We start from the raw sequence: 17,802 nt of genomic DNA, 5'->3' as shown, positions 1-17,802 counted from the left end.
TACTGTCACAGGCGCTAAAATAGAACCCTGTGGGACTCCACAAAGCATGCTGAACTAAATGGTGATGAAATACTAGTTTTTATTAGTTTATGCATTAGAATTAATAACAGAATAACTGACACAGGAGTCAATAATAAGGAGTTAATTTGTAAAAAAAAAAGAACTAAATCAGGTGTACTAAATGAGGGAAGATACAGAATTGTCTTAGTTCATTGTGGCAAGGATTTGAAACCACAGTACTATTGAAAAGTGATTATTTGAAGCGTACAACATATTGCTTATGCTGAAGTTATTCATACATGTTAAAGTAATTGTATTTTTAATGTGGAACAAACATCCCAGTCTGGATTGAAATTTCAGTGAATTTTTATTGGAGTGGAAGGTCACGGCAACTGACGTTCAGTGCAGAGTGGACTCGGTCAAAAATAAATCAAGTGTATTTATAAGTATTATAAATAAGCTGGAGAAATAATTCCTGTGAAAGCCAAAAATAATTGTAAGGTGTTTTCAGAATATTTATGTGCTGTTATTTGCCTGTTAGGAGTGCTGAAATGACATTGGTTCAAATACTAATCAAACGATTTTTTTTTATAATAGCCATAATATAACCTGATACCATCACAAACCTGGTGTGTGCTTTACAGGAGTACGAAGTTTCCTCCTTGACTCTCTGCCTCCACCCTCGTTACCGTGAGCAACGGCAGAACCCTCTGTTTCCCGGGAGATGCTGGGAGTGGAGTGAGAATTGTGAGCGCGAAGATTTTTGGAGGAGGGTTCGGCTCCTTTACTCTGGGCGGGGGCAGGAGGTGGAGATGTCTTTGGGGGAGGCGGGTCTGTAGAGTGAGTTCCAGAACGGGCGGAGCTACGTGTGCGTCCAGCGGCAACAGCCGGCTCCACCTTTCCGTTGATATGTGGAAGCGTCTGTCGTAAGAAGGGAGGTCGCGATGGGCCAGCTGGGGTGGGAGGTGCAGCTGTGTCGGATCGGGGAGGAGCACGGGAAGAGACGCGGCGCTTTCTCTCAGGACTAATGAGCAATAACAGAAAAGAGCTTTCAGATAACCCATCTCAACATTCTGATATCTCAGACACTTTAGGCTTTCTAAACCAGTACAATCCTTTATCTTTACAGCTACAACCGCTGTACACAGCAAGTCAACAATTATATTCATCCACATACACCTCTATCCATTCATTCCATTCATCAGATCCCCCCTGGTTTCCCATTTTCCAACAGCACTTTCTCTCTGCACATCAATTCCAAATTGGTTCATAAACTTCAGCCTTTTAATTACTCTCTAGGGGTTCCATTAATATTTGTACCTGGAGGCGGAGCTGGATGGGGAGGAGCTTCTTCTCCTCTTCTTCATTGTTTGTCTGGTCGGCCGTTCAGTGTGCCGCTGTCTGGTCAGTCGCTCCTTTTGTAAACTCTGAGCTGCTTTGAAATCAGTTAAGATGGAGCCGACATGCTCTTCAAACAGGGCAGACAGCCGAAGACTCATACTGTAGATCTATAAACAATTACAAACAAACTGGTGTATATTAGGATAAAAATGACTGGTAAAGCGGTAGGGAGTTGTATTCTGATATAAGGAGGAGATAATGTTAGTAAATATGAACTCTTTCAGTCTATTTCTTACCCTGGACTTCTTGCTGGGCGTGTAGGCTTTAGAATTACTAAAGATGAGCCGCACGTCCTTGCACAAGTCCATAGGAGACTGGTACTCTCCTGCTAGCAGAGTGCTTAGGACTGTCCCAAAGTCCATAGGAGTGTCCACGATGTCCAGGTAATCCTACAAGAGAAAACCGAGTTACAGACTATGTCCAAAATTCTTTAATAAATTGCAAGACAATATTGAGAAATTCTACTGCAGATAAGTTAAAATATGTTTGTAGAGAAAAAGATAAATATAGATATTTTCATTTCAATTTGATGAGAACTTCAGTCCACTTTTGTTGAAGTAACTTGTGAATATTTTAGTATGTAATTAAGTGTGTTTATAGACATTACATTATATTTGGGTAGTATGTAAAAAACTTGAACTCCTAATAATTAATGGACTGAACTGTGGTCAATCAGTGTTTTGTTCTGTGTGCACCTTACCGGATAATCTTCCAGATCCACCGGTTGTCGAAACGGCTCAGAGTCCTCACACTGGAAAATGAGATCCAGTAGATCTCTGCAGCGCCCCCTCCAGGCCTGGGGGTCTCCAGATGCAGGCTTATTTCTCAGATTTCTCAGGATGGGCTGCTGCTTGCCCTAAACAGAACAGCACAAAATCAGGCTAACGTGTATGACATTACAACATCATCAACAAATATCAAACTTTTTCAATTACAAATAAATAAAGCACAATGTAATAGGGGCGACTATAACTAAGCACAAAAGCACAGAAGGACAAGACTAATTCATGTTCATCTGTCATCTGCTGGTAATAGTGTTTGGTAACCCTTGAAATATTAATTCTTCTTCTGAGATGTACTTTAACTTGCTTAAATCTGTTGCCAGAGGAGTTTGTGAATGCATGCCTACGCTGGTCTTACAGAAATTGATCAGCATGTGTAGGTTCTGTGTGCTACTATATTTTCTATTCAGTGCACAGTTAGGATCGGTGAGCACTTTATAATGTTTTGTCATCATATGTTTCAAAACTGGAGATATTCCACAACTCTTTTTGTGAGGATTAAAAAATACAACACAAGCATGGCACAGTCTGTGGGGAGGTGGGATTAGCTGGTAATTTTCTTTTTCTTCTGAGGTTTTTAGTAGATCTAAAACTGCTGAAGCAAAATGGTGTACTGGCCCTGCATGCAGCAATGCCGAATTTGTGTTGTGACGTGAAGTGATACGAATACCCAGTGTGACCGGGGACATAAAATCATGTAACAGTAGGAACTTTGCAGAACGACTCTTATTGGTATAGTGTGGTTGGCTGGCCTGAGCAAGGAACTAAGCCCTAGCCTGTTGTCTTGAGGGCAGTTGTGTTACACACTACACTATTCCAAGTGTCTTCCTCTGATACACATGAAATACAAGCTGTTGCTCGTATTCAGCCCTGGAAAACAATATTCAGTATACAGTAGAAATACTACCTTGTTATTGCGTTTAGATGTACCAGGAGTTTCAGGCTCCTCATCTTCCTCTTCGTCCTGAGTTTCCATAGAAACAAAAAAATATCAATCAAGTCATTCAAACCCCAAATGTATTAGAGTGCACATCTGTTCATTAATCTAGCAAATCTTTTATTTGAAGTGACAAATGTGTGTGTGTGTGTGTGTGTGTGTGTGTGTGTGTATAAGTGTGTGTCTGAAAGAGAACTACTTACATCACTTGAGTCTGAGAAAGCTGTCTTTTTCATACTGTTATACAGTGGAATAATATCAGTGCAACTTTGGTCCCTATTAGAAGCAAAAATAAATAAATAAATGAAAGTATGACTAATTAAACGAGTAATTCTTCTGGATGAAAACTCACCATCTGCTTTTAATTTTTTTTAAAACTTAATTTAACCTGACAGGCTGGATAAATTAAATACAACACACAACAAATCAATAAAACAGCTCCAGTGTTTTAAATACATACAGGTAGAATATAGGCCACCCCTAGTCTAGCAGATGGCCAAGAGCACAAATGACACAATAAGCCATGTTTAATCTGATTTAATCTGCTAAAAACAAGTGAAAGCATGATCTAATACTGCAGTGATACAAGAGTTAAAATCAATAATGAAGATAAAGTACTAAAGCTTGTTTATATTTATTGAAGGTAATTCCAGCATAATTGGAAGTCATGTTGCCAAAGTTTAATCAAACATTAGGTGCTTCAAATAAAATAAAATGTGATTATTTCCAGCATGAGAAGTTCTCAAGCTAATTTTACACATGAAAGTATTCACATGAAAGTGAAAGCGAATGTCTTCCCAGCATTAGATAGAGCCAACCTGCAATCTGTTCTGCAATGCAACGAAGCGTTAATCACATCTCACAGCACTATGATGAAGTCTGATTTAGGGTCAGCAACATCAGCCTTCTTCTCATTTCATATGAAACAACACATTCTGCCTTATTTCTGAAATCAAAGTCCAGTGTCTTGGATTGATTTTTCACATACAGTGTGAATGCAGAATATCCTGTAACACGGTGAATGTCTGTGAATATATTCTGGAACAGAATGAATGGCAAGGGCAAGGTGAATGAGGGGGAGCATCCTAAAAAAGTGTGAATGTAGAAGAACATTCTCAAACAGCGTGAATGCAGGAGAACATTCTCGAACAGTGTGAATGAGGAAGGATATATTCTAGAACAGTGTGAAAGGGGAGAACGTCCTAGAACATGGGAATGGGGAGACTTTTCTAGAACAGGTTGGATGCAGGAGAGCATTTTAAAACAATGTGAATGAGAGAGAATATATTTCAGAACAGCATGAAAGGGGAGAATACTCTAGAATAAGTTAATGAGGGAGGACATATGCTAGAACAAAGTAAATGCAGAGCAATTGTCTCGACCTAAAAAAGGGAGAAAACGTTCTAGAACATGGGAATGGGGAGAACATTCTAGAACAGTGTGATTGTAGGAGAATATTCTAGAACAGCGTGAATGCGTGAGAATATATTCCAGAACAACATGAAAGGAGAATCTTCTAGAGCATGAATGACTGAGAATACACTGTAGAACAGTGAGAAAGGGACTAACATTCTAGAACCGCATGGATGAGAACAATACTCTAGAATACAGTAGAACAGTGTGAAAAACGGGGGAAAACGTCCTAGAATATGGGAATGGGGAGACATTCTAGAACAGTTTGGATGCAGGAGACCAATCTAGCAGCGTGAATGAGAGAGAATATATTCCAGAACAGAATGAAAGGGGATAACATTCTAGAACATGGAAATGGGGAGAACATTCAAGAACAGCGTGAATGAGAAAGAATACACGGTAGAATAGTGAGAAAGTGAAGAACATTCTAGAACAGCATGGATAGGAAGAATATTCTAGAACACAGTAAATGATAAAGGATATATTCTAGAATAAAGTAAATGCAGAGCAATTGTCTCAACCCACAAAAGGGGGAGAATATTCTAAAACAGTGTGAATGAGAGAGAATACACTGTAGAACAGTGAGAACAGAAAGAACGTTCTCTGAAAAGCAAGGATGGGAAGAATTCTTTAGAACAGAGTAAATAATCCCTCCTATACTGATCCCAGATATATTCTAGAACAAAATAAATGCAGAGCAATTATCTAAACCTAAAAACTTCCTAGAACACAGGAATGGGAAGAACATTTTAGAACAGTAAAGATGCAGGAGACTTTTCTAAAACAGAGTGACTGTAGGAGGATATTCTGTAAAAGCGTGAATGCGAGAAAGTATATTCTAGAACAGCGCAAGTTCTAGAGTTGTCTGTACTGCCCTGCTATTCACAGTATTTGGCAAATTCTCTAAATCACGCTATTAAAGAAGGTGGATGGAGTGTTAGAAATCTTGCTCAAACACTTTTATTGGTATAGTCTTGGCCCCTGGGCAAGGAATCAAAACCTTCTGTAATATGCAGGAATAGCAGTGGTGTTATTCACTGTGCTACCCCAACCAGTATGTCATATGAACAAATGTGATGCACTAAAAAAACTTACTTAATAAACTGCAGCAGCAGGTCGGACACGAATTTGGCAGTTTTGACGATAAAAGCTCCAGGCTCGTTAAAGGTCTGTGCGTTGTGTTCAATGTAGCGGACCTCCCACATCAGAGAGGACATTCGCCTGCCAACACAACACACACTGAAATTGGCAAAAGTGTACCTTAAATCTAGAAGCTGAATTCATTGTAACACTGGAAGCCAGCGGAACTCAAGAGGTTTTACTGTGTGCTTATGCATGGGTGTAAGTTTTTTTTGAGTGAGTAATTAGGTGTGCAATAACTCTCCATTCATACCTTGGGTAGTTACCAATCTGGCATTGATACCCAACACAATTTCTACAAACAAATTTTTATAGGAAAATAACAGAATACACTATAGTTTTATAGTTTTTAGTGTCTAAAAATATGGATCAATGGTAGAATGGAAAAAATGAGGCCAAGCGTTTAAGGATTAATGTGTTAAGAGTGTGTGTTGTATGTGCATGCACACATGCTGACCTGTAAAAGCGGTTTTCCAGTCTGCTCTGTATGGTACTGAGGTCTGTGACGTAAGCCACCACGGTGCAGTATGTTGGATATGCCTGCAGATCCACTGGCAAAGCAAACGGAGCTGCAACGTCTGACAGACAGAAGGGGAAGGAGTGAGAGTGAATGTGTTGAACTTCATTATTCAGCACAATCATTATTTCTACAAATGAATGTTTGTGGTATGTTGTGATGGCAGATGACCACCTGGATGCTGATCATGTGAATTTGGAGGAGCCAGATTAAATGTGCGTGTAAAACAAAGTTCAATATTTCCAATACATCTGGGTAGTCCTCTAGTGGCTTGACCTCCTACCTAGCGTGGACAGCTGGTCGATGCCACTGATGATGCGCTCACACTCTTCATCACGTGTACGCGAACCCCACTCTCCTTCCAGCGGACGATACAACAAAGCCTTCTGCTCCTCCTCCGTCAACGGCACACTCAGCCCCAACTCGTCAGGAAACACAGCTACAGAGGGAAGCAAGAAAGAAGACATTAGTAGAGAAAATCACATCTAGACAGCATTCTAGAACAGTGTGAATGTTAGTGAATATTCTAGAACAGTGTGAATGTGAGTGAATATTCTAGAGCAGTGTATATGTGAGTGAATTTTCTAGAACAGTGAGTGAATATTCTAGAACAGTGTGAATGTGAGTGAATATTCTAGAGCAGTGAGTGATATAACAGTGTGAATGTGAGTGAATATTCTAGAACAGTGTGAATGTGAGTGAATATTCTAGAAAAGCCTGAATGTGAGTGAATATTCTAGAACAGTGAGTGAATATTCTAGAACAGTGTAAATGTTAGTAAATATTCTAGAACAGTGAGTGAATATTCTAGAACAGTGTAAATGTTAGTAAATATTCTAGAACAGTGAGTGAATATTCTAGAACAGTGTGAATGTGAGTGAATATTCTAGAGCAGTGAGTGAATATTCTAGAACAATGTGAATGTGAGTGAATATTCTAGAGCAGTGTGAATGTGAGTGAATATTCTAGAACAGTGTGAATATGACTGAATATTCTAGAACAGTGTGAATATGACTGAATATTCTAGAACAGTGTGAATGTTAGTGAATATTCTAGAGCAGTGTGAATATGACTGAATATTCTAGAGCAGTGTGAATATGACTGAATATACTAGAACAGTGTGAATGTTAGTGAATATTCTAGAGCAGTGTGAATATGATTGAATATTCTAGAACAGTGTGAATGTGAGTAAATATTCTAGAACAGTGAGTGAATATTCTAGAACAGTGAGTAAATATTCTAGAACAATGTGAATGTTAGTGAATATTCTAGAACAGTGAGTGAATTTTCTAGAGCAGTGTAAATGTGAGTGAATATTCTAGAGCAGTGTAAATGTGAGTGAATATTCTAGAACAGTGTGAATGTGAGTGAATATTCTAGAACAGTGTGAATAAGGTAGTACATTTTAAATAGTGTGAATGTAAATGTATATAAATAAGTGTGAGTATTTAAACAGTCAAACACAGGTCTGAAACACCAGCCAATCAGAGTTTGTTGCTGGTTGGTGGGTCACAGTGCTCTGACCAGTCTGAAATTTAAAAGGCGTAACAGCTAATAGACAACTAATACCCTCAATCTAACAACTGTTACCATGACAACTAAGCTCTTAAGCTCTCCTCACTCACCCAGCAAGTAATTCACAAAACTGAACAAAATGGATGCATTAGTTTCTTCAGGAAGCTCAGCTGCTGATGTGTGTGTGTGCGTGTGTGCGTGAATGTTATGGGCCAGAGCGTATTTGTGGGATGTAATGTGATTTGTGTGTAATTAGTGTAGGTGTTATAAAGATGGGCTATCGGGGTATATGGATGATGATAAAAAGTTTTTCTTTGTACATGTGTTTGTGACACCTTCATTGGGGATCTGTTCCATATCCCATGGACTCATCTTTTCTGTGTCTCCATTATCCCAGCTGCAAAACACAGACACACACATACACACTCTTCTTCAAGGTGATGCAATTCACTGTAACCTAACACAGTAACTAAATGTTGCTTAACTAAACCCTAGGCCCTGAGCTGTAGCATCTAATTAAACCAAAATAGAATTTACTGTAAGTATGATTCAGCACCATTTAAAATATCATTTGGACTGAAAGCACAAAACATCCTCTTTTTAGGCCTCCACTAAGACCTGCTCGCTCATCTTATGTTACAGTCAGGATCAGGGTTGTATCTGAAGTTCATTTTTAGGTTAGGTTTATGGCAAAGGCAATGTTTTGGTTCAGAGCAGAGTGTTGTGGCTACACTGAAAGATAGGTCCGGTTTAAACCTGGTATTACTGTAATACCTGCATCCCGAGTGATCAGACCACAAGTGGTCAGAATTTCAGTGGCTCTATACTGTCACAGAAAATGTCCCACAAACTCTTTTAATGTGTCTGTTTGGGCTTTTTAAACCATTTAGACTGAACAGACAAAGCCAGCTGAGCAGCCGACGAGGCAGAAGACGAAAAAGTAAGTTAACAGCTCAGTCCTTAGCTGTTCTAGACACAAATGCACACTAAAAAATAAGGGCTGCAGAATGTAGTTACAGCATCGTTATTGTGATGTGCACATCGCAGGACGTACAACGTCAAGTAAGGCAAATAAAATCAAACGTCATGCTACAACCTTTTGCTGCTTGTAACACAAGGGAAATTATTACTGTTCTCTTTCTGTTTTCTATGCTATATCTACCAGGAAGCATATCATATCTGCCCAGTGCTATTTATTTCACTGCAATCTTGGATTAAAGGAGTGCATTATTGTTATCTTGATATGTTGGATCACTGACTCCTGGTAAAAATGTCTGTAATTTTTTAATGTCACAACACATATCACAGAAAAAAGCGTAACATTTTACTTCGATGATCCACTGTAGATGTGTCGTAGATGCACATCTGACCTTCAACTAACATTCAACTGAATGCCTATTAAAAGCAACTGTAAGTTAAATGTAAAAGACTGTTTAGGGTTAGAGTTAGATTTAATATTAGGTTAAGGTTAGGGTTACGATTAGGTTTTAAGGTTTTAGAGGTTGCATTCAAAAGGCAACCATTCGAGTTCAGTTGCATTTAATATTCAATTGAATGTTATATGTCAGGTGAGCATCTACAAGGCATCTAAAATGGACCATCCAAGTAAAGTGATACCAAATAAATACATTGCAATGTCAGGTTTTTTCTAATATCGTGCAGATCTAATACAAATGCAATGTGGTCATATGCCCTGACCACCTCAATGTGGTATGAGTGATCATATTCCAGTGCGTCCCTGAGATGCATTAGACCATCTTTACACTTGTATTTACTGCTGACTATGCAAGACTCATGTCAATACCAGGTGAAAAAGAGGCCCAAGAGTTTGGTTCAGGGCTGGTTCTAATTTCTAGGTTTTAATCAAAATATTTCAGATTTTTTATGTTGCCGTCTTTATGTCTTTAAATGGAAAGGAGACAAAGAGAGCAAGTGGAGTCATTGGGGAGATCACTTTCCATTTTGGAAAAGCAAAAGGAGCACAGAGAGTTTCATCCCCTTAATTGAGGAGCTGGAAATGTAACAAGTGCCTTGCAAGTAGCTCAGATCTCCATTCTGTTTGAGCTGCTTTTGAAGATCCTTTCTTAAAACGATGCAGAGGACATAATAATCCTTTCAATGTTTTTCAAAAACTACAGTCATAATTCATCATTTTGTTTGTTGTCATGCCAACCCCAGTGACAACAATTGGTTGAGTGAGCTCATGTTATCTAAGATAGCTTGCAAAACAAATCAGAGGGCAAAAAAGATAATGTTGTAATTTCACTCTCTAAAAAAACACTATTAATAATTCATGTGTGTTGAATGAATTTACTGACATCTAAATATATTAATGTCGCTTGGTGTGTAAAGCCCTTTAAAGACCTGACTGTACCCAGACTACGTTTATTAGGAAGACATCAAAAGGCAGACTGTATGATTAAGCAGTTTTAAATAACTGAAAGCGAAAGTCTGGCAAAGAATCTAATTATTACAGTTTTCTCTTTACCCCAAAAGCAGCTGATCAGCCAAAACATGTTTGTGTCTGCTGTACAAGTTTAATATAGCTAAGCTAGCTTATAATCACTAATTATCATAGTGCAAACTGCATGCCTAAAACATCACACACTTGTCCTATGACTTGCTTTTGTTGTTTCTGGAGTACTGTCCTAAAAATGGCAACGGTGGAGCTCTGAGTGGCTGAGTGGTCTAATGCGTTGCCACTATAGCCCTGGGGTCGCAAGTTTGAATAAGCCATGCCATCAGTGGCCAGAGTGTGAGAGAGCACAATTGGCAGTGAGCACAAAGTGTGGGTAGATGATGCTCTTTCCTCTTATCACTCTAAAAGCACTGCTGGTTGGTACAGGCATCTGCTAGGTGATGAAGAGTGCTAGGGACCTCGGCGCTTTCCTCAGAGCGTGTCGGCTGCCCGGATGTGCCGCATCAGCAGCAGTTTGAAAAGAGGCTGTGGTTAGTTTCGCATGTATCTGAGATATGTTAAGTCGTTACCCTTCTAGTGTTGGGAGCACTACTGGTGTTAGGGGGAGCAACAAACGGGTGGGTTTATTGGTAGTTCCAAATTGGCAGAAAAAAAGGTACAACTGGACAAACACATTCAAAATGGCAACAGTATTGTTACTGCCTTTATGTAAAACTTACATTTTTAGTAAACTAAAGCTAAAGAAAACCATGCCTTGGCTGATCTGCCACATTTGGGGGAAAAAATGTAACTTAGATTTTTTAATTAGAGATTTTAATTTGAAATACCAGATCATACATGTGTATGTATATAGTATACATAGCATGTTTGTAGTGGGAGTACTCACTCACCAGACATTGTAGCACTGGAAGAGACTGTCGGGATACTCCGCCTGGTATGGCTCCTGACTCTCTATCGTACCAAACCACCAGGCATCATCGATCACAGAGCGGAAACGGTCACCTGAAACAAGACCAGCAAGACTCATAAATAAGACTCAGCATGTGTTTATGACACTTACACAGTAATATATTCCGATGAAGACATGTCACTGACCTATCATCCACTGACGCTGTCTTGCATTATCAAACTGTTGACGGAGTACAAGGAAGTCGATGACGTCAGGCATATCGTGGTATCTAAGGCCAAAAGAAAGCATTTAAGCACTTCTGAACTAAAACAAGCTCTAAACAGAGAAACAGTTCTGTCTGAGTCCAAGTGACTCATGCAACTCTCACTCCACTCACTTCATAGAGAAGGAGCCTCCGGTCAGTTTGCCAGTGTCTGGGTCAAGAAAGGCCAGCTTCAGACAGCACAGAGTAGGCAAACCCACCTCGTATTTAATGCCTACGATTTTAAGTAGTTCCTGCTCCTACACATGCAGACACACACACACACACACACACACACACACACATACGCAAGTCAACTGAATTGTTAGCAAACCAGTTTCCATGATAACAGTTCTAGGCTAAAAATACTGCAGTCACTATTGTGTTTTTTGAAATCACACTGGAAGTGCTAAATCAGTTCCATTTATTGAAATTAATTAACATTTCACAGGTCATCTCTAACTTTTGCAAGGCTTTCTGCAAAGATTTTTCAACTTTCATGTAAAAAAATGTGGACAATCTACTACAATTTCCTTTACTTTGGACACAAATGCATAACAAAGTCATTCATAAAATATTTGAAATATGTTTAACTTAAACTGTCTACTTTTATTTGCTGTTTCACTGTAGAATATCCTGCGCTGCATTTAAATGTTTGAAAGTTGCAACATATATATGTATTTTAATATATATATATTAAAGCCATACCCGCAGCTCCATCTTGTGCCAGGGCTGCTTCTTAGGGTTGATACTGAAGATCTTGTTCTTTTTGGCCATCTCTACATACGCCTCATGGCCTTGACGAAAGTAATAAACCTGCACAGAAACGCATATATGACAATCCAGCCTACAAAAGTCATGATTCTAAACTTAGATTATGGGATTGTTACCATAGGTGATAGCAAGTGATTTGCTCTAAGTTCCTTAAAACATGCAGATAAATTCAGCTGAACATGCACATTTGTGTGCGTAAGTGAAGGTGATCATTACCTATGATTTCAATTTGTTGAAAGGTTAACAAGTATATAGAGCCACCATGCAATGTTAATTATGTGTATACAGGGCTTCATCTTACAACTGGAGCAATATAGAATGATACAGCACTGGCTTTTAATGTAGACGATTTAAAAAGTGTTGGCTGGAATGGAATAAGTATACTCTATGTTCAAATATTTGTGCATACCCCTTTAAATGAATGCATTTAGCTACTTTAAGTGGCACCCTATGCTGACACAGATGCGCACACACACACACAGCCCTGCACAGAAGTAATGCAAATAGAATATGAAGCTATTGGCACCATGACTAAAGCCATGTGTGAGCTAGAGGGGTATAAAGCTCCACAGCATTGAGATGTGGAGCAGTAGAACTGTGTTTTCTGGAATGATGAATTGTTCTCCATCCAATACTTTTGGGATGAGTTGGGGAGTTGGGGATGAGGTGGGATGGTGATCATTGTCACAAAATACAATCAAATCCTCACAGTGTATGCATGTATATTGTTTTTGTGAATTTCTGTGTAAGTGAGTTACCTCATCACCCATCTGAGGGGTGAAGGGGCATCTCCGTGGCACAGCGTCTGTGATCCAGGCTGAGGGCAGCCACTCCTCTAGAGTTAGACCCTGCTCCCGGAACTCAGGTAACCGCTACAGAAAACACAGAGGAGAGCTCATCATACAAACGAATCACTGGCCGTTCAGAATCACTAAAATTCAAATGAAGATCTGAAACAATCGCTAACCTTCCTCTTTTCTTTTGGCTTCTTCTTCTTTGGTAATGCTCCATCTTTGTCTTGCTTCTCTTTTCTCCTCTCTTTCTTGGCATCTTTGTCTTTTTTCTTTTCTCCGTCCTCCTCAGAACTGCTGGCATTCTTCTTTTTCTTTTTCACAATGTTCTTCTTGGGTGGTTCTAGATTTATGCCTGCGTCCGCCGTCCAGTCTGAGTAATCGCTTGAGTACTCGCTGTAAACACACACAAACAAAAAGCTGTGAGTCAGCACACAAACGTATTGTTTGTGTTCAATTAAAACACAGACGTCAGACGCAAGAGAAACATTCAAAATGAACAGAATTATATGTATAAAACTTACACTGAAAGTTCAGTTCAGTTAATAGGCTACTCATTAAAGTCATGATTTATGAGCCAGAGTGTAAATTACCAGTGGCATTAGTAATTATTAGAAATGCTGATGTCCCAATTCTGAAAGGATTTTTAGTAAATGTATGTGATACTGCAGCATTATTATTATTAGTCATGTATGAACCTCTTATATTAGTCTTATGTCCATACAACAAATTGTGTGACTGTGTTTTAAAAAGCAGAATGACTAATGTTCGGTTTTCTGAAATAAATTAGCCTGTTGTTTTTCCAGTGATCCTAGACTACTCAAAAAAGTTGCATTTTGTTGCATGTACAGTGCAAACATTTAAGCACCTGTGAAAAAAATCTCCTTATCTAGGCAGTAAGTGTAATCTCCTAAGTAAAACACTAATATCAGAATAAATAATAAAAACATTCCTACAGAAAGTCGTGGTTTTCCATCACTGTGTTCATTAAAACATCTCCTCATGGATAACTGATTTTAAATAATGTGCTTAGGTGACTAAAACATCTGTATATGATCCAGCTGTATTAAAGAACAGTCCTTGGAAGCTTATTTGTCTGGCTATCCATGTAGACACAAGTCTATAGCATGAAAGAATTCACTCTGGTACTATCTGAGTGTCTGAGTCTGAGTGGTGCTATTATTTATTATTTTCAGTCATAATGAATATTGACCGTTGTGTTATTGCACCTCTTTTTTCAACGAGTCTCTCAAAGAGACTAATTTCTCAATGACAAATACACAACATACTGCGAAACCTTAACGTGCATTTAGCTGAATGGATGTGTGTGAGTGATTACCTGGAACTGCTGTGGTCATCAGGCCAGGGCTCTTTTTCTTCTCGCTCCTCATCTGATGACTCTCTGCTAGGTGGCCGTACATCTGCTTCGCCCTGGTAGAGGATATGAATGGGTGCCATTATTTTCACTAACATTTTACACAAAACACTGACTCGACATTAGCAAAAACTGACTCAGCAGATTAAACAGTGAGTCAGCACACAAACTCTGTTCACACTGGATTAAATTTACTGAATAGTAGGTTACTGGGTAATTTTGTAATTACCAGTGACATCAGTAATTATTAAATATGTTAATATATTGGCAAACATAGCTATCATATATTGCAGCAAATTACTCATTTATAAACTTCTTATGTTTCTCATTTACAACTGGGAGAGTGCCAATATAACAAATCCGAGGCTGTGTTTTATGGATCAGAATGAAAAATGCTCACAAGCTCACACAACACTACGAACTTGGACTATTAAATAATTACTAATAGCAGAAAATACAGAGCAATTAAGCAAAGTTCATTATTGGTTAAAAGGGCTTTACTTTACAGTTATATCCTTTAGATATAAGATTTAACTGGAGTAAATAGAATAACATAATATTTAAATAAATAAGAGCACTTTGTGGTCTAAATATAACACTTTCACATTTCACTGAATGTGGATGCAAAGGCATTTTTAAGGACTTCAAAATGTATAAAATGTAAAAATCAATCAAGTATCAAATGATCAAATGATCAAGTATCAAATTATTAGCCAGGACAAATCTAAAAAAGTAATATAAGTTCAAAGTAAAAAAAATATAATACTAATGGATGGGTAACTCATTGCTTGAGTAATAAAGTATTAGATAACATTGCTAACAAGCCAAATTTTGGGATTAAAATACTGTCAGTGCTACTGATTTGCTGTAAAGAGCCAGAATGGCCATCACAAGTGGTGCGAGTGAGAAGCTGATTTCCACTGATTTTCCCTTACTTTCTCAATGCAATCAGATTAAATACCCAATTCAGATTCATCAGCTGGTTGTTTAGCTAAAACAGCTTTATGTGTGAATTGGTATTTCTTGCTCCTGGGTTTTCCCTACAGTTGAAAAGTGAGCCACTGTTGAAGGAAACGCTTTTCACATGAATTTCTGAATAAGCTGAGAGATACAGAACCGACATTTGAAAGTGACAGAAGCATGTAGACTGAGGCGGTAGAGTCATGCTACAGGATTTTACACCATTATGACTATTAGGTTATTTAGCATTATGCTGTTCTCGCAAGTGCTGTCCAGCCCACTTCATCCAAAGTTACATAGAGCAGATAGCAGTGTTCAAGACAAGACAAGCATGTTCACCATTAGTATTGGACACAGACGGAATTTGGCCTTTGGTGATCAAACACAGTGACAGTGAGCACACATGCCCGAGCGGTGGGTCGCCATTGCTGCGGCACACAGGGAGCAGATAGTGTGAAGGGCCTTGCTCCGAGCTTGGAGTGGGAATGATAGAGGTGCTATTCTCCCTTATAACAAGTCAATGGAGCATCAACATTTCTTGAAAGATATAAATCCTACACAATGTTGCTTTAATTATCAGTGTATTACTCTACTTTTAATTTAATAGGGCGTTTTGGATAAAATTGCTGGACAAATAGCAAATACATGACATGAGCTGGGTTTGTGCATCTTTTTTGAGTAGCCGTGAGATTTACATGCAAAGCAACAATTATTTTTATTTAAGCGATAAGCCAAGAAGGCAATTTTTTTATCATATCCTGTAAAAATATAAGTACTCGCTTTTTCCAGTGGCATCACATTTTCATTCACATATAACATACACACATAACCAACCTGTAACTTACTTAGGTCAAATCTAGTTCTCACACTGGTGCTTCTAAATAAAACATCTGCTCACACTTTAATAAAAGAAGGAGTAAATAAGGAGCATTTCACTCACACTGTAGAGCCCTGTTTTGTGAGTGTGTTTTGTGCGTACCTCTGAAGCGCTAGGCTCCTCCTCATTGGGTTCACTCTGTCTGCTTGTCTCTTCTACAGCCAGTCGCGTGTGGTAGTTGTGCTGGTTGCCTTGGTAACGCCGCCCCTCCTCCACTGCGTTCTCCGTTGCATGCTGCTGTGAAAGATATACACCTTAATACACACTCTGACCTCAATTTAGAAGTTAAATTACAGATAGCGTGTGTGTGTGTTCGTGTATACCCGGTTTTCTCTGTGGTACTGGCTGTGCACACTGCGTCTCCTCCGCTCTGATCTGTAGACGTTCATCTCCTCATCTCCTCTAGCCGCCCTCCAGCTCTCCTGTTTACTGCACACACAATTATTTACTTATTAAATATAAGCACTTCAGTTAAAAAAAAAAACACATCTCACCAAAAACTGAAAATGAGGAATTTGATGTTTATTACATCTGTACAAAAGCATGTATTAAAGATGATCCATGTGCAAAGCATTTACAGTCCTGGACCTATGAACTTCATACTCCATACTGGTTTCGTTGGGTTTTTCTTGTATTCCCTATCTGATTTGAACCACACCTGACTGAACACATAAGCTTATTGTTAAGCCCTTAATGAGCTGAGGCAGATACGTTAGAGCAATACACAAAAGAGCAGAGTGTGGGATTTCAAGCTGTGGAATTAGACAGCACTGCACATAAATTGCAAAAGGGTAAGCTTAAAATAATGTTCTCATTTTTTTCCATTTAGAATTAAATATATGTAGGGCCAAGTATCTGTTTCATGATTTATATTTTATTTACATTAATATCTACATTACTATGTAAATTTTTTAAGATCTCATTTTGATTTATGCAATTTTATTTTCTAAAAGAAAATGCTAATTTTTACACAGCCATGTTCCAACCTCCCTCAAAATAAACAGGCTGTTTCTCCTACGGAAATAAGATATGATTAAGACATCTGTGTAGGTATGGGTTTTCATAACCCTGTACTTTCTTAAAATTACAAGTGTTTCTTTAAATATTTCAGAACTAAAGCAGTACTTCCTAACTTCCTAACTGAAGTTCATGTGCAGTTCTACCTCAAAAATGATGGAGGCTGCTACGTTTCCCTTCAAAAACTCACTGTCAATGTTAAGATGTGAGATTGAACTGGAAACCTGTTCATTTATACGATAATACAATTAATTAATTTTAGCCCCAATTTCCTCCAATAATTCACTTTATTTACAGAGCCTAGTGACATATTACCAATTTTATTTAGCAATGTAAACACAGCATCGCTACTGTTGAGTTCAGAAGGTAGGTTACATTTAATTTATGCTTATGCTCACCCACCTCCTCTTCTTCCTTTTCTCTCTCTCTTACATTCACATACACACACAGTTGCTGCTCCTGTAAGTTAGGCGGTTCCAGTCCTACTCTGTTTATCTGTTAAAAAGTAGTTCTAGTTAAATATGGAGGTCCAATAAAGCTGTGCCTGAGCTTTGTCATGTTTAACGCTAAAGCTCTCCCTGAACCTTTCACTCAGAAAATTCAGAGATCATCAACACTACACTAATGTATTATAATAAAGTAAAAAACTTCCTCTAGCCAGTGTGTCAGGCACACATTTATGTGTTTTATTTCCTTCCCAGAAATATAGGTACTAGTATTTTAACTTGTGATT

General features: G+C 38.5%; 1 protein-coding gene across 5 annotated transcripts in view; it reads right to left on the bottom strand.

Moving 5' to 3' along the window:
• The window catches only part of phip (pleckstrin homology domain interacting protein), a 50,198-nt gene that overhangs the window by 5,499 nt on the left and 26,897 nt on the right, over positions 1-17,802 (bottom strand). For 2 of the 5 annotated variants that reach the window (XM_072697493.1, XM_072697497.1), the window contains 19 exons: positions 16,376-16,481; positions 16,155-16,289; positions 14,180-14,271; positions 13,017-13,236; positions 12,808-12,921; positions 11,984-12,091; positions 11,411-11,535; positions 11,220-11,302; positions 11,015-11,126; positions 8,026-8,102; positions 6,474-6,629; positions 6,131-6,251; positions 5,629-5,754; positions 3,324-3,396; positions 3,091-3,147; positions 2,102-2,257; positions 1,638-1,790; positions 1,321-1,508; positions 627-1,024 (listed from right to left, as the gene is read on the bottom strand). In XM_072697493.1, coding sequence (XP_072553594.1) covers positions 627-1,024; positions 1,321-1,508; positions 1,638-1,790; positions 2,102-2,257; positions 3,091-3,147; positions 3,324-3,396; positions 5,629-5,754; positions 6,131-6,251; positions 6,474-6,629; positions 8,026-8,102; positions 11,015-11,126; positions 11,220-11,302; positions 11,411-11,535; positions 11,984-12,091; positions 12,808-12,921; positions 13,017-13,236; positions 14,180-14,271; positions 16,155-16,289; positions 16,376-16,481 — 2,600 coding nt within the window. The remainder of the gene's footprint in view (positions 1-626; positions 1,025-1,320; positions 1,509-1,637; positions 1,791-2,101; positions 2,258-3,090; positions 3,148-3,323; positions 3,397-5,628; positions 5,755-6,130; positions 6,252-6,473; positions 6,630-8,025; positions 8,103-11,014; positions 11,127-11,219; positions 11,303-11,410; positions 11,536-11,983; positions 12,092-12,807; positions 12,922-13,016; positions 13,237-14,179; positions 14,272-16,154; positions 16,290-16,375; positions 16,482-17,802) is intronic. The other 3 variants (XM_072697494.1, XM_072697495.1, XM_072697496.1) reach the window with 3 other exon arrangements.

Source organism: Salminus brasiliensis, chromosome 14 (genome assembly GCF_030463535.1).
Source record: "Salminus brasiliensis chromosome 14, fSalBra1.hap2, whole genome shotgun sequence".
NCBI classification, from domain to species: domain Eukaryota; kingdom Metazoa; phylum Chordata; class Actinopteri; order Characiformes; family Bryconidae; genus Salminus; species Salminus brasiliensis.
The sequence above is the reverse complement of the archived record's forward strand: the minus strand, read 5'-3'. Positions and strand labels throughout refer to the sequence as shown.